Below are 18,810 nucleotides of genomic sequence, written 5' to 3'. Positions count from 1 at the left end.
ATTGTGAGCATTAAGAGTGATAAGAGCTTGAAAATGGTGCTGTGATGAAGGAATTCTCTTATGCTATAAAAGAAGCTCTCTGTAAACCAGGCGCGAAGGCGACGATGCTAACGTAATTTTTCCGTAGGAGGGGTTCCGAGGGCTCTGGAGTGGCCACAGCACATGACCTATACAGAATTATGGGAAATTTCTATGTGTACACAGAGTATGAGTTGTTTGAAGTCATTGTACCCCTCATATTTTGCGGCACGGTGGGTTTTCCGCGACGCAGGGACGGACATTAGGTGCCCGTAGGTCTGACAAGGAAAAAGGCTTCAGATCTTAGAGTCTTCAGATACGAAACAGGCTTCCAGAGTAGCCAGAATTATATGTGAAACGAATGAGAATGGCAAGATCCCGTGCGTGATAGCTAAAGACGAGGCGGCAATCAAAGGTGGATCGACATGAACCTCAGATTCTTTCTGATCAGCTTGTTATCCGACTAGGATAGACCAAAAGGGCGAACGTGTTGGTGCAACCCAGAAGGCGACCAGCGACTGTATTCAGGGCATTTTCGGGTTTGTGGATGTAATATTCTGGCCGTCGCGGTCTGAAATGGCCCAGCAAACTGAAATGTAGAGCAATAGTCATTTATCGCACTAAAATCTTCTAAAGTACTTTAAAGTGCTACTGACTATGACAGGAAAGTGTACGGTCCTGTGGCGAGACACTGTAGACATTGAAAAGGAGTTCGACTTGTTGAAAAAGTCACGAAGAGCAGGAGGGTTGAAGTTCCAAGAAAACGGCACGTGACTTGTTAAGCGAAGCTAAGCCTGCGGCCCCGGCTTTGCGCACACTACAACCCAAATCGTGATCCTCACCTTCATCCGTTGCAATCTCATCGACCGAATCAAAGCTTCAAGATGTCGAGCTTCGAGCCAGTTGTAATTATGCCTCCACCCTTTCGCTGGAATCCAGAGCTAACTTTCGCCAGGTCGTCATCGATGGCAAGGGACACCTGCTCGGTCGCCTGGCCAGCACCGTTGCCAAGCAGTTGCTCAACGGCCAGAAGATCGTAGTCGTCCGTTGCGAGGCCCTCAACATCTCCGGAGAGTTCTTCCGTGCGAAGCGTACGTTCACCCATCCCGCCGTTGCGGAGCCAGATCCCGTCGACTCCATCAAGCCTTTTTCGAAGACATGGGAATTGGAAACGGCATAACAGGATACTATCGACTTGATTTCAAGAAGCCTTGATGGTTGGGAAATGGCCGTCTCTACATTCCAGGACTGCAAGCACCGAATTGGAGCGACAGAAGGCTAACGCATGTGGTGTTTAGTGAAGTACCAGGCTTTCTTGCGCAAGCAGACTCGTTTCAATCCCACTCGAGGAGGTAAGTTCCAGCTCCGGCTTCCTGGCCCAGCCACACATGAACCTCAAACTAATACGGACTGCCAGGTCCTTTCCACTTCCGCGCACCGTCCAAGATGTTCTGGCGAACCGTCCGTGGCATGATCCCTCACAAGACTGCTCGCGGAGCCGCCGCAATGGAGCGCCTAAAGACCTTCGAGGGTATCCCACCCCCATATGATCACAAGAAGCGCGTGGTAGTTCCCCAGGCTCTGAGAGTCCTGAGGCTGAAGCCTGGTCGCAAGTACTGCACAGTGGGACGCTTGGGCCACGAGTTTGGATGGAAGTACCAGGATGTCGTTGCCAGGTACGTAGCATTCAGAGAGGCTCGGACCTTGGACATTAGACTGATCAAAATAACCACAGGCTCGAAGAGAGGCGAAAAGTCAAGGGTACCGCCTACTATGAGCGCAAGAAGGCGGTGCGGAGGCAGCTTGCGGAGGCGCAGAAGACAGCGAAGGTGGACGAAAAGGTGGCGTCACAACTTGCCGAATTCGGATACTAGATATCGCACCTGCGATATGGTGGCGTAAGGCGAGTTGACGAACGACGACATGGCTCAGTGCAGCAGACCGGCTACACGATGACTATACACCTTTACTCAATCTTGTCTTCGGCCTGTGGAGAAGCGATGCGGGTGCTTCCGGAATGCGGTATCTGTGTCAACGGCTCTCTTCTTAAGGGTCGAATGGTTTCTTTTTGTTGCTCTAGAACTACTAGTGCAATCAAGAAAAATGAGAGCTTCAACACAAGATGTCACCAAGCTACGCCAAGTGATTGAGGTATCACTAGGATGAGAATCTCATCGACAGAAGTTCGCAGCGGTGTGCTTGATACGGAACTGATGGCAAAATGTCATAATGACGGTGCACTGGTGCATGCTAATGATTAATCAAAACCAATGCAGGATCGCTTTCGAGTCTTCTATCTCGAATATTCAAGGTAGCTTAAGTGAATCGACATTCACTTGTTTCTACATTTTCTAACCGGTAGATCTCATCGTCTGGTGTACTCTAAGCCGCTGCTATGCTACCTACGTACGTAGTCAAATCAATTCATTCGCATTCTCACTAATTCTCAGATGTGTTCCAGAAGACGGGTGTGATATACAGGCTTCGAAACGTTACATCTTACGTTTTCAATCTTCGTGCGTTTAGAAGTGGCTTGACCTGATGGGAGAGGGTGTGCAAAATGAATGGCGGACTTCGGCGGCACAGGCCGTAGCAATTAGACAGCTTTCATGAGAGGCTTCGGGACCACTTGAAACATTAGTGAATGGTAGACTTATCACGAAGCAGTGTGTCTCAAGTCGCTGTTTGGAGCCCATTAGGTGGCCAGGGCACGTGACCTATATGCGGAGGGAGCTGCTCGCTAGACCCCTTTCATTTCTTCTATCTTTATGCTCATCATCAAGTAAACCTCCGTTCGTTTTCGCTTTGCAGTAATAGAAGGTCGCTTGATGATTTGGGGATATACCATCTACCGCCAGGAACTGCTCATGATCAAATGCGAATGAGAGCGCATGCGGGAGTTTATTTCGTATACATTTTGGCGAGCAGCACCTCGAGGACACCCTCGTCGATTTGCTAGAAACTTAAATGCATCAGAAAGGATTCGATGTGGGGAATACTAAATAATCTTCTTTCTTTGTCAGAATGTTACAACGCAAGATGCTCCAGGGGCGGGCTAACTAGACTTTCTCCAGGGACTGAAGAATGATTTCTTGTCCAGAACGCTCTATCTACGCCGAAATCTAACTACCTAAAGCGATCTGAGCAGATTCGTAACTTCGTAAAAGGTGGCCCCACCCAACATCTCAGACATACCAATGAAATGAAATAAATAAACCCCGGCCTGTGGCATTGGAGCTCGCTAGTACGCTGACACGTCGCCCTTGACTCATGCTCATCTACAGAGAGAATCTTTCCCGCTCATATCCCATATTCCCAATCTAAATGCGTCTCTCATTCAACCTTGTACGCATGATATCCAACATGTTCAACTAGATAGATCATGGGGAAACCTAACACCCTCCTAATCGCAAAGCTGCTAAACGCCTTAGTGAAATAGAAAATGAAGTGGTCAGAAAATAGAAGTGCTAAAGTCCGAATCAAGAGGCGAGATGGTCTTTACGCCAACTAAATCGGGAACCTCCTGGCGGCGTTGGCTTTCGCCCTGATCAATAGATTGTGTGCGGTCAAACGTTGATATCGAGTGTAGTGGTAGGCTGAACAGTCCGATCACTGGTTTCCTGCTTAGGCTCGAACGCGGGATCGATCTTCGATACTTTGGTAGTGATACTCTGGCTGGCAGAAGACACGGGTAGATTTAGAGTATGTGAGTCCTGAGATGCTTCCTTGCTGGCCGGATAGGACGACGACGTAGCGGATGCAGAAGACACTGCGCGGGCACGACGTCTAGGGTAATCTCTCACTTTCGGGTGGGTGTGACACTTGAAGTGGCGTTAGCAAATCCACCCGAAAGTAAGAGGAGTGGGGATCGAATTTACCTTGTAAACGTGTCTGAACCATGCAGTTCCTTTCTTCTTAGTGTTCACCAGGGCTATCCATTCCCCGCATTTTCCGCACAAACCTTTCCAGACATCGAGGTTACCTTCCGTCCGTCTCGTCTCTTGCGGCCCCTGGAACGCGGCACCTGTGGCGGCGCTCACTCCGTGGGCAAAAGACTTGTCGTACCAAAATGCACTGTTCTTGAGAGCAAGCCATCGGCCGGGCTTGCATAGTCCACACCAGCCTTCGCGCTTATTGCCACGCACTCGTACCCATCGCGGAGTATAAAGGTCGCCGCCAAAGCGAAGGTTTTGCTCATGTGGGGTCAGGTCGACATCAGAGGGATGCATGTCAGCTTCGGGGGGATTGGAAGGATCACCGCGAAGTGACGAATATAGATCCGGCGGGTCTGAAATATCTGCAAAATGCACTGCGCAGCCACTATGCCGGTCCGTTTCAGTTTGAAGCAAACGAAACAGGCCTTGTGAGGGAAGGGGACGTGGCACTTCAAGATGGAACGGCTGGTCCGGCGAGGCAAAGAGCGCGGGGTTACTAGATTGTAGTAGATGGGGCTGGGAGTACAACACGTTCTGGGTATGCAGCTGGAGGCTATTCGAGGCGCTTTGCGGATAGGCGGGCATGGAATGGTGAGGGTTAAGACGGGCTCCATACGAGGCGAACCGGTCCTGGGCATGGTTGATGTTGCGTGAGCCGGTCGGGGTCGACGTGGACGCATGGCCGGTAGACCAGCGCTTGTAGCGGCCGCTGTCCACGGTATACGGCGATGACCGCATGTTGTTGCGCGACGCCGGCGAGGCACGTGAGCGGCTGCCACCCCGCACCACCGAGTGCGAGTCGTGCTGAGACTGTCGTGGTGAAGCAAGCGGAGACATTAAGCTTGGCGCATGCTCAAGGCTACTCCAAGCCTCGCAGTCTGACGCGTATGAAACAGCCTCAGAGGCTGAAATGTCCTCGTAGGTCGACACTTCTGCCATGCCCCCAGTACTCGACATGGAAAAGGACGACTCCGACATGCGCCGGGAGGCGCTAGAGTTGAATGTTGTTATGTCGGGCTCGTTTTTCATTCCTGCATATTGTCTGAGGTCAATGATAGGAGTGTCGTCATCCTTGCCCATCATGCTATGTCCAAACTCGGACGCGTCCGGGTCCAGTTGAGGGAAGCCGTCCGGGTCTAGCTGAGGAAAGCCGCCCATATCGTCACAGGTTTTGCGCGCCCATAGGCCTAGAAAGAAATGGTCAGGTCAAGCATGATCGCTCGTCAAGAACGCTTACTGTTGTCAACTATAGTACTACCAAAATACTCGGCGGGGATAGGTTCTTGAAGGTATAAGCTGCGATATGCCTGAGCATTCATCGCAGAAGAATGCAGGGTAGACCCGTCTGGCTGATCTAACGACTGCACCGAAGGGCTGCCATCTTTGTTATTGGCGCCGGAGCCCTTCTCTGTCTGCGCGTACGAGTCTTGGTCATGTTGGATAGACCATAACGGGAACGACTGGGTTGGTCGTGCGTGCTGGAGGCTCTGGGTGTGTTGTGGGTGCAGGGGAATGTTCCCACAGGGGTACATCATCTGCGTCGCATGGCTTGACTGGTTCTGGGTGATGGTGTAGGATCTATTAGACGCCGGCCTGAATCTTTATACTCTACAGTCAGCGCTGCCGACCGTGGCAGATGTCATGGAATCAGAGGGCCTCACTGCAGGACAGCATTGAATTCCATTTTTAGCCTCTTCTCAACTCTTATTGCCCGTGAGGTGGGTCCCGTCGATATCTGTTTTCACACATTTGTCAGACGAGAATAGGAAGAGCATGACGGCTCGCACGCTGAGAGCGGCGGCGTGCGCCCGGCACTGCGTCGCCGGAGGAAAGTCCAGCGACGCAAGGGATGGCGGAGTACGCACGACAAGGAGCCAAGATGGACAGAGTGCAAACACCAGCGAAGGAATGTCAATAGTGGGAGCTGCTGTAGCACGCGAGGCGACGCTCGTGGTAATCTAACAAATGAAAATTGTCGCAACGGCGATTGAAAGAATGTACGGAGGAAGAAACCTTCTGCTGCCAGCGCGGAAGGAAGTCCCACTCCAAAAAGGGTCAAATGAATGTGAAAAGAAAGGGCGGGGGTTCTAAAGAGTGACGAGGCCAAAGTAAGAGAAATTGCAGACAGAGGGGAGCAGGGAGCATATGAGAGGGACGGCAGTGAGGAATTCCGCGCAGTGAAGAGATCACGCAACTCACTGGCGCTTGGTTTGAGCTCAGCGTCTGGAGGCGCCTTGGCTGCGAGATCTGGAACAGCGAGAGCGTGGGGCAGCTTGATGCAGCGAGGCAGGCGTTCGCGTGAAGAGTGAAGCTGGGAGAGGGGGCGTAGAGGGGGGTCTCGGAGTGCTGCTTGGGGGCTGTACAGCTTAACACCACGACAGCGAGAATACGAGAATACCAGCACGCCGAGTCTAGATGCTGGAGGTGAGCATCGTTCGTCGCCCTTGCGGCAGACGGAGAATCTGCACAACACGAACATGCTCAAGCAGCCCCGGACGCTTGAAGCGTGGTTCTCGGGCAGCTGGCAGCAGGGTGCCCTCTCACGGGACGGTTTCAGCAGTCCCTGGCCGGTGGGTGGTCGATTGAGCAGAGTGGGCGGGGCTGGCGCGGCGAGGGCGCTGGTGGACGGGCGAGACGTTGGAGGTTTGGATTGACTGACGCGGTGGAGCATCGCGTCGCAGCCAGGCAGCTGTGAAACTGCCACTAGCGCGCCCAGGCACCGCCACCTCCAAGGTTCGCTGCACGGGAGAGCGACACGCGGAAGACGCCGCATCGGGGTCACTGCGGAGACGACGCATCGGGGGTCACTGCGGCGATCCTCCTCGAGGAGTGGCAGTGTGGCAGAGTGGCAGAGTGGCAGAGGCTGCATGGCAGGAGGTAGAGGTACTTGTAGGAGACGTCGTGAGAGGGAACACGGCACCTGGCAATCCCGGGTGATCGACGACAGCACAAGGACCAAGGACCGCCCCAAAGCTGAGCTGTCCCTGTCAAAAGCTACAGCATCTCTTCACGTCCGGTGAACATGGCGCTAAACTGAGTCCATCCTGGTATACCTCTTTTCTGGGCCAGTACTTAGCCGGCTTGAGGATTGATTGGCTAGAATGTTGCTATTCCCCCCTAAAGGCGTCCGGAGTTGCCCCCTTATACGGTAAGTCTGTGGCTTGATATTAGAGAGTGACCACCGGACGTAAAGAGATACTGTAGGTACCGAGAGGCGGTACTTTCCGGACTATCCCACTTCTGCGGCTAGCGTTCGTGGCTTGCTTGGCGCGCTAGTTCGCCGGATGCGCCTGCACGCTGTACATTCGCCCATCGCGCCCATCGCCAGCACGATACGTCACATCGCAGGTCGCCCTGCTACATCGCAGGCCGTCCTGCATGCGTCTGGCCGAATGTACTGCTACCCAAGCTCCATTGCCCTAGTCCGGTATTCCCATTCCCATCTCTCCACACATTCTCCAGCACCCCGACATCCCACACCGGCCAGGCCAGCCTTGATGGCACTCACGTGGCACTCACACCGATTCCTTAGTGTCGATCTTGAAGCTCTCCGCCCTATCGTCCCCCTGACTTGCAATGCGCGCGTCCTCTTCTGCATACTCGAGGAGTCTGGCCAGCTACACCACTATCTTGTCCCGATGCACGAAAAGGCCTGGTCTATGCTCGAAGAAAACTGGTCCACTGCTTGGATGAGCTCGCTTCTACCTGTAACGAGGCATCTAGAGCGTACATACAGTCAAGGTACCTTAGTTTCAAGCTAAGCTGCACCATTACTGTCACCTGACTGATTATTCAAGAGAGGGCCTGATAGTGCGTATACAATTCCAATGCGGGATGGAAGTGCCAGTTCATCATCCTCTACATCATGTTTGAGTTTTGAAAGCCTACATGGGTACCCCAAGCGGTAGCAAACATATGTGTCCAGCTAGACTCTTGACAAGATAACATAGCGGGATGGAGTCTAGTCTTCTGGATTTGAGTACATTGTCTGCATATCCAGCATATCGCGTGGTGGAGGCTTGAAAGAATCTCAATACTTGAAGCACCCCCAAGTCCTGTTCCATACTACATGTGCCGATATAACTACTCACAGCAACTGGAGATTTAAACACCACGGAACCGACGCGATTCTCATCAATGCACTTCCACGCCCAGCCTCTTCTCCGCCTCCAGCAAACCCTCCACCGTATCCTTCATAGTGTCTTCCAGCTTCGTGTACTCCACGCCCAGCACCTTCGCCGCCTCGCTTCCATCCACCTGGTACACATCTCCCTTCAACCCCGCTCCAGGCGTCCCCTCGGGCACCCTATCCTTCAGCTCCGGAAGCTTCGCTCGGATCGCATCCGCCGCCGTCTGGTAGTCGAAATGATTCCCCACCAAGAACCTCTTCCCCGCAGCCTCTGGCTTCTCATACGCGCGAAGATGCGCTGCCGCCACATCCCTCACATCCGCAAACCCCGCAAAATCAATCGGCGGAATACTCTTCGCATTGATGAGCTTATAGATCGCCTCCGTCGACTCATTCAGGTGCTCAAGTGACGCGAGAGAGCCGAGCGTGGGACCAAAAATCCACGGCGGGCAAATCGTGCTGAGCTCGAAGGCAGGCTTCTTCTCCTTGACGAAGTTCCAGGCGGCCTCTTCTGCAAGCTTCTTGGATGCGCAGTAGGCCATGGGCCCGTCTGCGACGGCCGCTTCGGCGTAGGTCATGGGATTCCAGTCGGCTTCGTTGTAGGTATACCCGGGACGGTATCCCTGGCCCATGTCTAGGATCGAAGCGAAAGAGCTTGTGAGAACAACATGGCGCACTGTGCTTCCTGCTGCGGCTGCGGAGGCTAGTACGCCGAGGGTGATTTGTATCGCAGGCTGGAGGAGGTCGACTTCGTTGTTTTCAGGAGCCAACACGAATGGTGAGGCCATGTGCATGATCCCCGAAACTCTTTTGACGGCCTCGTCGAAGGCTCCTGGAGCAGTCATGTCGGGGACTATGATGAAGGACAGTTGGGATACATAGGGTGCGTGGATCTCCTTCATGCGCTCGGTAGAAGAGGTGGAGCGGACGGCGGCTCGCACGTTGTAGCCCGCAGCTAACAAAGTGCGGACGACATGGCTTGCTACGAATCCGTTCGCACCCGTCACAAGGATGGTTTGGTCAGATGGAGACATTGTAAGATAGATTGGAGCGGTGTACGGCGTTGGAAACTGTCAGTGCTTACAGAAAAGTAGTGGAGAATGATGATAGCTTGGAATAGAGTTTTCGGGAAGAAAGATCTGGCGGCTCGTTGAAGTAGATGGATGCTACTGCTTGGTTTTATAAACAACTTTCACATGCCCACTCCTCCAGCTCGTACACTGCTTTTTCCCGAGAGTAACTTACATTTCCTCAAGGGTCCAAGAGACGCACAGTGCTAAACGAGGTTGCGGTTTCAGCTGATTAAGCGTAACCGTGCATATCGGCTGTCCGCCAGGCCGCCCTACTCATCATCCATTGCAAATCGGAATGCGGAAAACATCTTATCGCCGGTAAAGACATCCACGTCAGCACCTATTTATACTGCCATTGGAGCGGGTCTTCCTCTAAACTCTCAGGGCCGTCCCCATGTCGTTCCCACTTCTCCAATCAGCGAAACCTCGCACTTACGACACCTTCTGGGCCAAGGCACAACGTTCTGATGAGGTAGGTGCGAACCCTTGCAATGAATCATCTACGGAGATGACGTAGAGAAAAGGTTGATCATGAGCGTTCGATTGAATCAGAGCCTGCAGATATTTATGCTTAGAACTCATGCAACGCATAGCCGCCAAGCATTGGTAAACTGATGACGGATTGAGCACGCAGTCTAGAAGGATGAGTATTCTGGAAAATCAAAGCCCTCTATGTGCCGGTACGAGGGGTCCATATCCAGAATGTATGAGTTCGGCTCGGCTTGTCGGACTACCTAGGAGTGTATTGGAACTGCAGTCGATACGTTCTGTCCCAGCAGATCCGTATACGTCGCCTTCATAAAGTGCCGTTTTCCAATTACCACTTCCGCCGTACCAAGTGCACCAATACGCATTATGTTCTGACGAGGTTCATGCGTTCCGATAGTGATGATGTTGAGATTTGTGCAGTTTTTTTTGGCTGCAAAGTAGGCGAATATATACTCTGTCGTCTCTTTCAGATAAGTGTCAATTGTTTTTAATGTGGTGGAGTAGGTTAAATTGTGATGAAATATAGAGGTGCCGTCAGGTAAGGTGAGAACATATAGAGTCTTGATCTTGGAGAGACACTGGATGGAATCCTACCATAAAATTATCAGGGATCGACTCAGCTTGCGTGGTTTGACGGTACTCACAATGTATGCTCGATAGTCCCCGTCCCGTGCTGGTAACTCGGCTAGAGTTAGTGGCGGAAATTGAACACCTAACTGCTCGATATGAGGACAAGTTAGCGGCAGTGGGCCACTCATTGCAAAGAGTCCCAAAGTCTTGAGTGTTTGTCCGTGCCGGATGAAGCTACGCAGCGACCCTGCGAAGTCACCATTAGTGCACACATGTAAGTGTGCTAAGCCTTGAAAGCAGTCCAGGAAAGCATTCAACGATTGTAGGAATCCAGGGTCGGTCGTCGTGCTCATGGCAGACCTAGGCTCCGAGACAGCCAAGTATGTGAGTTGTGGCTTGCTGTTTTTGAAGTTGTTCTTGAGTTGATACAAGAAACTCGCTATCTGCTCAAGATGCCAGAGCGCTAGCGATTTCAAGGCGACGAAATTTACGCACCGCGAGAGCATATCTAAGACACCTGGCATATTTTCGCGAAGATCAAGGGTTCTTAGGCGTGGTAGCGAAATGCAGGCACCGATCATACTACGCGAGAAATCGGCAGTGGTCCATGCGTGAAGTCCCCTTGGAACAATGATGCAAAGCTGTTCCAAAGATAGCGGCAGAGTCGGAAAACTCCCAGGAAGTGAAAGGTAAGCACGTTGATCCAGAATAGTAAGATTCAAAACCTTTAAGCTTGAAAGGTTTTGAAACAAGGGAGGAGCCAAAGCCGATACGCAAGCATGTGATAAGGCAATATCCAGGCTTCGCAAGCTCCTCTCATTATGGAGCAACCTCTTATAGTCCATAACGTCCAGCCGATGTGCTCTATATTCAGTTAATTTGGTAAAGTGCGGGATCCCTAGAAGATCTTGAAATTTTTTAGCACACGTGGTGGGAAAACACAGAGAAGGAGCTTCGTAGAGAGTAGCAACTCTATATCTGAGTCCACATCATAATGACACTGCTCAGGGAAGTTGTCTTTCTCCAGAAGTGTCAATTCTCGGTCATCGGTTAGATCATACCAATGTTCTGAAAAGAAAAGGCTCTGAGTGTATGACAAGTGCTTCCCGGCTCCGGCGCAGACTGAGATCAGTAGCCTATGGATGGCAGAGCGACTGAGCAGGTCGACGTTGATCTCTTTGTATAGACTAGGGGTAGCTATCGACTGCAGATATCTGCACGTCAAGCAGAAATTCTTGAGGTCGGTTCGGTACTTGATCTGTTAAAACGCTATTAATATTGGTACAGACCTAGGACGCGTCGGCATCATGCTAACAGCTTCGATCAAATGTAGTGTATAAATGGGAGAACGTTACGTACGTGGTCGAGTATCGACAGGTAGACATCTGGCGGCAGGGTAAGAAGTTGGACCATCGCCACATCAGACGGTGGGCTTCGAGGCGAAGTCTGTGTTTGAGTGAAGGTTGTTAGGTATGTAGTAGGGTCTCAGCCCATAGCTATTGCTGATGGCGGGCTGTCGATGTGACATGCGATAAGGTGTCTGAGTTGAAGTTCGACTTCAGTTTGGACGAAATCGATTGGAACGCGAAAGCACGTGATCAGGGTCTACGTCATCCCAAACTCTACCGTCTCATTTACGATCCGACCACGCTGAGTGTGAAAAGGTAGCACGCTCATCAAGCGCTCTGTCTCGTGTACCAGTGTGTATTTCTGTTTGCCACTGCTTGAAGTGCTTCAATGAGGTTCCGCATAGCCTAAAGGTGAAGAACTTCAATCTCGTTCAGATTTCTGAAATTGCGTTGAAGCACCCGCTCACACTCACGGCGGCTTTTTCTAGAAATTAGAGTACCACCTTTCTCATGCCCCGCGTGCCGACTAGATGCTGGTGTAAATTCGTGAGTATAAAGTGTATGTCTCACCATACATCAAGCCTTGTTCGAAAGCACTCAATTAAGCTATGCCGGTCCTGCTCCATTATATACGTGTCTGGCTCGAGCCAGTTCCAATGCTCGCATTCCAACATATACATTACTGTATTGCCATCTCCAACAGCGTTTCCATCCAACGCAATTGGAAACCCATCGATCCTCTATGGGGACCCAGCCCTCCTCATCTGCCTCGGAGGCCATGCTGAGAATCTATATACAGTAGCAACAAGCAAATACGCATCGCAAGAACGCATCATTGCGCCGCGACCAACTCCTTGAAACGCCGATGCAAAACTAAACCAAAACTATTAGATTAAAAGGGTCCCAAGTTGGTGTCTGCCAGAGCTTGGGCGAAGAAAGAAATGACATGCCGCGACATAGACACTTGCGGCGTGGGATGCCAAACGCGTGAGAAGTGGATATCGCGGAATAGAGCATGGAAACCTCTGGCGGGACACAACACCAGTTATGGCCGTTTCTTTACGTGACCGTCGGGCCCCACACCTTCTAGCATCACATTTAACCTTGATAAGGAGAAAGACGAGTTCGAAAGATGCAAAACGACGAGCCAAGCACAGAGAATATTGGCGATGTGGTGGAGGAGGTAGGCGTATGTCACACCATACACCGCGGCGTAGACAGCAAGGGCGAAAAGGAGGACGTTGGTGAGGTATCGAATCCGCGCGGTTACTCTAGGAACCATCCTGCCGGTGCTGAGCGTCTCGACGAGAAGGATGAATGGCATGATGGAGAGGATGTTGTGGTGGGAGGAGAATGGTGTCAACCAATGGACTGCAAGATTCCGAATCCAAACCACGAGAACGGGGAGGTTTATTGGCAAGATCCAGAGCATGAGTACCAAGATTGAGTGCGTATAGTTGTAGAAGTTGTAATTAGTATCAGATCGCTGTAGGTCAGATCAGTTTGAGTATTGTTTCGAGTCTTGGGCAATGCATACCGTCTCTCTTACAAGCTTGTAGGCTCGCGTGCAAGTTGCGATCTGAACAATACAGAGCACCATGTAGGCAAAATGGTACGGGATGAATGTCGAAACGAGCAAGAGAAGTACACTCGTGGTAATGACTCTTTGTTTTGTCGATGTTACCGCAAACGCCGTTGGCGTTCGTCTGAAATCATGTTAGGACAAAGCCTAGAATTGGAAGTGATTTACTTGCCGACCATCATCGCCACGTAGTGATGCAGAGTAGAAGAGTGAATAGACAACCGCGAATGCGTGTGTCACTCCAATTGCCACGTAATTCACGGCGACGCAGATACCAACACACAATAAACCGAACAACGGTACGAGGAACCAGAAAAACGTATCCTGAGATCCAAGAAGTAGGTCGTTCCTGGTGTAATCTACTGCGCTAGCGGACGCGTTATTCCAACTACCGGAAAACCAACGATTGGCGGTCCTGGCGGGGTCCTGGCTCGACTTTGCCAATGATATCGCAAAGAATGTCAGAGCTATGAAAGAAACTGGCAGCGACGATCTCAAGCATAGATTGAGGCTTTCAGAGAAGCTCATGAAAATTGCTATCACCACTCAGCTTACTTCAGGCAAAAGGGGTTAAAGACTTACCGGTCTCGTCGTACACCTTAAATTGCTTGCGTAGAACGAGTGCCACCACGAGCAAAGGAAACGCTGCGAAAACTATACGGTATCGCATCCAAAGCTTTCCCATACTTCCAATAACGTCGATCTTCAACGAGACAGTCATAGCGCTGTCGCATGTAGGGTCTGACCAAATTTGCAGCCCGAGTCCATTCGACGAGTGCTTTGCCAAGAAAGGAGGTGGCATATATGGTGCTACGCCATGCAAATTGATGTTGACCTCCTTCACATTGACGAAGAACTTCGACTCGTAGACTTCGGAAATATACTGCCGTAGGAGCGGAGTAAATAGTTCAATGCTGTCGCAGGACTGCTTGCCAATTTTGAGAGTGTATGCGAGCAAACTGGAGCGTAACGCTGGTATCTTGATATCCATAACCATAGGACGCTGCGCAGGAAATTTGAGATCGAGTCCGGTGGCGAGAAGGCGTTGTAGACCGGTGTTTTCCTTTATCACAGACTCTGAACTTGCACTGAATTCTGCAAAGACCCATCCAGGAATTTGTTCTCCGACTTTGTCAACCACTGCTACGAATTGATGCTCTGCGAGATCTTCGAGGTCGTATTGCAAGTAGCTAAACGGATGTACGCTCTTGAAAGGTTGGGTGGACTTTCGTGTGGACTCAGGAAGCATTATGGCATCGGAAGCTGCATTCTTGCATGCTAGACGCGTTGAGCCTGTGCTGTCACCAGACAGATCCATGTTCATTGAGAACAGGGTGGCTGATTGTCCAGCCTGAAGTGGGAAGACGCTGCAGAAAAGTACTTCCAGCTTTCCGTTTTCTCCGGGAGCATCCAGCTGCTGGTTAGTGAGAAGAGTAAACTTTCTTCCCTCTGGAGCGCCTTGCGGAGGAATCGGTAGTAAGTGGGCTTTTGGCTTCTTTGCTTGGCCAAGGTTTCGCAGAACCAGCCTCTCCCCTTGCGAACTGATAGCGTTTGAGTTATCTTCTAGCGTTAAGAGAGTTTTGGGTTCTGCAGCTTGGTTAGCGTCCCACGTGCGACTTGTATAAACGGTGAAAAGTTACCTTTGTGTGGTAGAGTTTTTTCTGCAACGTCCTCTAAACCAGTCAAAAACCACTTTTTGAAGCCGCGCATGCGTTCTGCCCGGGGGAGCGTCTGAGTGGGCCTCGAAACATCTATTACGTCGTATATTGACCGGACCACGCTCTTTCTAAACTGATCGCACCACGTAATAGCCAAGTGATCCATTCCTGTCCAGACATTTGGAATTGAGGCTGTGAAGACCGTGAAGCCGTGCGTATCAGGAACGAGCGAGGCGATGCTTGCATAATCCGAAGGTACTATGGTATCCAGACCTCCACCAGCTATGGAGATTAGCGTCACATGCCACAGCGGATTGTCGATGGCCCATGTCTGCGAATATGCGTGTCTCCAATAATCGTTCACCCGCTTGTATGTCTTGACAATGTCCCCGTCAAAGGATACCGGCGGCCTCGCGTGCGGCGCGGACAACGTGACAATAGTGTTGATCGAATTCGACTGATAGTTCAGCATGGTGAGCATTGTCCGTGCTACAATCCCCCCCATGGAATGTCCAACTATAATGACCGAGCTCGGGTCTGGTAGATCCGAATCGCGCAACGATTTGGAGGGGTTGTGGTAAAGGGAGAGTATGAAGGAGATGGCATCATTCAGATATTCGGCCTGGTCAAGCAGCGTCTGTCCATGGAAAGCAGTAATGTCCTCATTGAAGTCGACGGAGAAGAAGTCCAACGGTCGTTTTCCGGCTCGCGAAGCGCCCTCATCATGGCGGAGCACGTTGTGGTAGTGGTACGCAGCTTCTGCGCCGAGGGGCCGGACTTGCTTGTAGCTTCCTGCGTTGCCGGGGATGAAAAGGACGGGCACTCCCTTGACCTTGAAATCATTAGCAAAAGCGGGTCTAGTAGCGTTCGGAGGCGTACCCTTTTGTCTTCGTCGATGCCGCCCTCTCGATACAGATAGAGCGAGTATTTGCTGGCAAATCGCGTGTGCTCGGTGTCGAAATCAGAGAAACGGATGAAGGAGGGTCGCATGTAGGACATTTCGCATCCCTTGGGGTCCAATTGCCGGAACATGAAAGACTGGCCGACGATGAAGAGAATCACGAAGGCGACGGCCGTGGTCGCGAGGGTCAGCAGCGAGCACGACCACGGGTTCCGCATTCGCAGTCGCCGGCGGTTGTGGCCCTCGACCATGCTGTCCGGGGTAATGTCCTTGGCCAGCAGCGGCATGGCGAGGTGTTCTTTCTCCGGCTGGGGACTCGGGGTCGGCGAGGTCCAGATGTGAGGCTTTGCGCGGGGCGCGGCCGCATGTTCCTTTCGTCTGTCCTTGGGCTGGCCGTCTCTTCGCAGCGGATGCGCAGATTCTCCTAGCCTCTCGACGGGCTTATCGCCATAGCCGGGGACGGGGGGGCGGGCGACAGCTGGGCGCTGAAGGTCGTCGTCGTCCTCGGAAGTCGAGCCTGAGGGCCGTCTCCTCATTTAATCCGCCGCGGTCGCTGGGCAATGGCGCGCGGCTCTGCGAACTGGCGTCGTCGTGGGTGCGAGGCGTGTGGTCGGTGTCGAGGCGGGCGGCAGAAGACGCTTGGAAAGCTTCGCACTCGTCGCAAGCCGCCAAGGAAACGGGAACGAGCGTCGGCCGGATCAGAGCCACAACGAGTGACGTGCAGGAGGTCAAGGGCGCCGGCGGGCGAGCTATACACGGCCGCTGGCAGGACGATGGCAGTGTCGCGAGGGCATGGAGAGGCGGCGGCGGCGGCGGAGAGCAGTGCGGACGAGTCGAGGGTGCCCGGGGCCGGGTGCGAGTGCAGTGGACTGCGCCAACAGTGGTGTCGTCGATGGTGTCGCTGGTGGTTGAGGCGGCGGCATGCACGGCAAGGCTGGGTTTGCAAATGACGACGCTGTACGCGCACGACGCCGACAGGGTGCGTGGGCCTCGCCGGGCTGAGCAGAAGGCAGACTCGGGAGCAGTAGTGGGTGTGGAATAGCGGTCGAGGTGCGGCCATGATTTCTTCGTATCCATCCGCCAGCTGTTCTTACAAAGGTACGACTTCCTGCTCTGCACTGCGACCCGTGGAAGGCGCTGCACACGCGAGCCCCATGCATCACAACGGCGACGGCTGCTATTTTGGACGCTGCAAGGCCAGGGCCGCCAGATTCGGGATGCTTGCCAGGCACGCTGCATTCATTCGCACTGCCGGCACGCCTCCTTGCCCGTGACTCCGCCAGCTTCCGTCCCGTCTCTCCCGAGGTCGGCCCTCTCCTTAACTACAGCTTGCTGAGAGCCCAACCGCAGCGCTCAGCCGGCGGTTTGGCCAGTAGGCCTTCGGTCTGTTGAAGTGGGGCTGGCCGTGTGCGTCTTTACCACCGACTGGCTCGCATATCTTCGCATCCGTCAGCGTTTGTGGACCAGCCAGCCACCCGGTCTGCCAGTCACCCGGTCTGCCAGTCACGGCGGCGGTCACAGCTTCCAGCGATGACCTCCCGGGTTCTTTCATGTCTGCAAGAAAAGATTCTTCGTTGCGGGACCGATGAACACGTTTCGTTTTTGGAAGAAAGAGTAATAATCAATTCAATCTATACTGGACCTGGCCTACAGGGCAGATGTCTGTAAGCACTGGTGGGTAGTGGCGAACGTCTCGCCAACGTCGACCCCACCGACGTTGCGATCATTTCTGCCGCACGAAGGACTGCCGAATCCGCCGAAACCGACGCCTTCAACCCCGCCATAGCTGCTGCGAGTGGAGCTGCCGCAACGGCTTTGCAGAATGGGAAGATCAAGAACAAGGTCTTGAAGTTGAAGTGTGAGGTGCTTCATTTACAGATTGAGCAGGCGCAAGGAAGTGACCAATCGGCGAAGATCACTCAGGAGACCACCAAGTTGAATACGAACATTGCACTGGATAAGAAGGCTGCGGGGCAGGCGAGCCAGAGTGTGGCCTTTACGGGATAGAAGTGATACAATGAGGGCCGGGGAATGATCGTGTGAGGAATAGAGTTTTGATTGAATACCAGTTACTAGCACAAGCTTACCACTAACTAAAAAGTGAATACGCCTGGTAAAGTCGGTCGCGATTTCGAACTAGAGACTATGGATGCGGTTGAGCGGTCGATACTACTATCCCTACATTCCATGGAGAAGATGAAGAAAACGGCACGAATCGGATGGATGAGAACAATCCCTCACCCAGGTGCATGCTACTTGGACTGGTCCACGATGTGGCAGAAGCATATGTCGGAGAGGCAGCCTCACAAGCCGATGACAGACAGGTTGCCACTCCTTGTTGCCCTGGTGTGCTTGAAAAGAAAGGAAACCGAAGGTATACCACCAACTGAATATTTCTGTTGAGGGAGAGGACCCACGAAAAAAATGATAGCCCACGCGAGAGGAGGGACATGGCCTTGATGAGGGCAAGAAGCTGGACTAGGACTAAAGCGGTCATAAACGAGCAGGTCGAAATGGTTGCTCGAGAGTATCGGGGGGCCCGGAAATCAGGTTCCACGTTGAGCTGATGGTGTGGTTAATACGTGCTGAAACAGTGGATGGTTGTGGAGTACAATTACAGAATCTTTGGATTAGCTAGGCCTGGTATTCAATTAGAGAGTCCTATTTTTTGCTCAAGGTGTCCTGGTCTCTGATCTGGATGGCCTGGCTCTCTAGAGCATGAATAGTAGCCTCTAGCACGACATCCTTGGTATATGTCAAACCACTCAGTTGAGAATTGCGTGAATTTAATTCAGGAGTGGCTACGAGCTTTGAGTGGTACGGGGTTGCTAGAATATGACCCTCAAGTCTCTTCAGCCTCTCGCTGTGCTTTGAACGGGCCGCTTGTTCCCGCGCCGCCTTTTCGACTCGTCTTTGGCTCGTGAAGGCCAGAAGCGGTCCCCAAGTGAGGGTGGAGAATCGGAGATGCTTGAGGAGTCGGAGGGCCTGCGACCGGTTACTTGGGTCCCATTCACTCTTGTCTCCGCATACGAAGGGGACCGCGGAGTTGCTAGTGATTGGCGATTATCCGATGCCGCAATGAATCGATCGCAGCGGGTTTGAGAAG

At 52.4% G+C, this 18,810-nt stretch overlaps 8 protein-coding genes across 8 annotated transcripts; 3 read left to right on the top strand and 5 right to left on the bottom strand.

Annotated features, from left to right (window-relative positions):
• Positions 1-902: 902 nt before the first annotated feature.
• BDZ99DRAFT_548226 (ribosomal protein L13) lies at positions 903-2,327 on the top strand (the record flags this gene model as incomplete). The annotated part of the gene is made up of 5 exons (XM_033726919.1): positions 903-923; positions 974-1,109; positions 1,317-1,370; positions 1,436-1,694; positions 1,754-2,327. The coding sequence occupies 5 exons, from the start codon at positions 903-905 to the stop codon at positions 1,890-1,892; spliced, it is 609 nt and encodes a 202-aa protein (XP_033569909.1). The 3' UTR covers positions 1,893-2,327.
• A 1,257-nt stretch (positions 2,328-3,584) lies between these two features.
• BDZ99DRAFT_400611 (uncharacterized protein) lies at positions 3,585-5,554 on the bottom strand (the record flags this gene model as incomplete). Its single annotated transcript, XM_033716178.1, has 3 exons — positions 3,585-3,839; positions 3,897-5,140; positions 5,191-5,554. Coding segments are annotated over 3 exons (1,863 nt in total), but the record flags the coding sequence as incomplete, so codon positions are not given.
• Positions 5,555-6,430: 876 nt separating this feature from the next.
• On the top strand, positions 6,431-7,901 carry BDZ99DRAFT_548224 (uncharacterized protein; the record flags this gene model as incomplete). Its single annotated transcript, XM_033726918.1, has 4 exons — positions 6,431-6,596; positions 6,661-6,854; positions 7,077-7,101; positions 7,158-7,901. 4 exons carry the CDS (start codon positions 6,431-6,433, stop codon positions 7,712-7,714), a joined length of 942 nt encoding a protein of 313 aa, XP_033569907.1. The 3' UTR covers positions 7,715-7,901.
• On the bottom strand, positions 7,901-9,502 carry BDZ99DRAFT_177785 (NAD(P)-binding protein). Its single transcript, XM_033713028.1, has one exon. The coding sequence runs from the start codon at positions 9,114-9,116 to the stop codon at positions 8,088-8,090; it is 1,029 nt and encodes a 342-aa protein (XP_033569906.1). The 5' UTR covers positions 9,117-9,502; the 3' UTR covers positions 7,901-8,087.
• On the bottom strand, positions 9,503-11,059 carry BDZ99DRAFT_548222 (uncharacterized protein; the record flags this gene model as incomplete). The annotated part of the gene is made up of 2 exons (XM_033726917.1): positions 9,503-10,234; positions 10,289-11,059. The coding sequence occupies 2 exons, from the start codon at positions 11,057-11,059 to the stop codon at positions 9,890-9,892; spliced, it is 1,116 nt and encodes a 371-aa protein (XP_033569905.1). The 3' UTR covers positions 9,503-9,889.
• Positions 11,060-12,514: 1,455 nt separating this feature from the next.
• Positions 12,515-16,346, bottom strand: BDZ99DRAFT_177676 (GPI inositol-deacylase). The gene is made up of 6 exons (XM_033713026.1): positions 15,683-16,346; positions 14,786-15,635; positions 13,728-14,732; positions 13,318-13,681; positions 13,101-13,269; positions 12,515-13,049 (listed from the first exon to the last, which is right to left on the bottom strand). The coding sequence occupies exons 1-6, from the start codon at positions 16,238-16,240 to the stop codon at positions 12,609-12,611; spliced, it is 3,387 nt and encodes a 1,128-aa protein (XP_033569904.1). The 5' UTR covers positions 16,241-16,346; the 3' UTR covers positions 12,515-12,608.
• Position 16,347: 1 nt separating this feature from the next.
• BDZ99DRAFT_177699 (uncharacterized protein) lies at positions 16,348-17,035 on the bottom strand. Its single transcript, XM_033713027.1, has one exon. It carries the CDS (start codon positions 16,862-16,864, stop codon positions 16,454-16,456), a length of 411 nt encoding a protein of 136 aa, XP_033569903.1. The 5' UTR covers positions 16,865-17,035; the 3' UTR covers positions 16,348-16,453.
• Positions 17,036-17,396: 361 nt separating this feature from the next.
• On the top strand, positions 17,397-17,711 carry BDZ99DRAFT_454203 (uncharacterized protein; the record flags this gene model as incomplete). The annotated part of the gene is made up of 1 exon (XM_033718367.1): positions 17,397-17,711. A coding segment is annotated over one exon (315 nt), but the record flags the coding sequence as incomplete, so codon positions are not given.
• Positions 17,712-18,810: the final 1,099 nt, after the last annotated feature.

The sequence above is a fragment of the Mytilinidion resinicola genome, assembly GCF_010093595.1.
Source record: "Mytilinidion resinicola strain CBS 304.34 unplaced genomic scaffold BDZ99scaffold_29, whole genome shotgun sequence".
Taxonomy (NCBI): domain Eukaryota; kingdom Fungi; phylum Ascomycota; class Dothideomycetes; order Mytilinidiales; family Mytilinidiaceae; genus Mytilinidion; species Mytilinidion resinicola.
Note: the sequence above shows the minus strand (reverse complement) of the source record. Positions and strands in the feature narration are given on the sequence as shown.

Bases quoted from the DNA above. Each gene is read 5' to 3' on its own strand.
- BDZ99DRAFT_177676 (XM_033713026.1), bottom strand. From the start codon at position 16,240: ATGAGGAGACGGCCCTCAGGCTCGACTTCCGAGGACGACGACGACCTT. The intron at 14,733-14,785 runs GTAACTTTTCAC...ACCAAGCTGCAG, and splicing joins AAAAACTCTACCACACAAAG to AACCCAAAACTCTCTTAACG. The intron at 13,050-13,100 runs GTATGCATTGCC...TCTGACCTACAG, and splicing joins ACAAGCTTGTAAGAGAGACG to CGATCTGATACTAATTACAA.
- BDZ99DRAFT_177699 (XM_033713027.1), bottom strand. From the start codon at position 16,864: ATGCATGGGGCTCGCGTGTGCAGCGCCTTCCACGGGTCGCAGTGCAGA.
- BDZ99DRAFT_177785 (XM_033713028.1), bottom strand. From the start codon at position 9,116: ATGTCTCCATCTGACCAAACCATCCTTGTGACGGGTGCGAACGGATTC.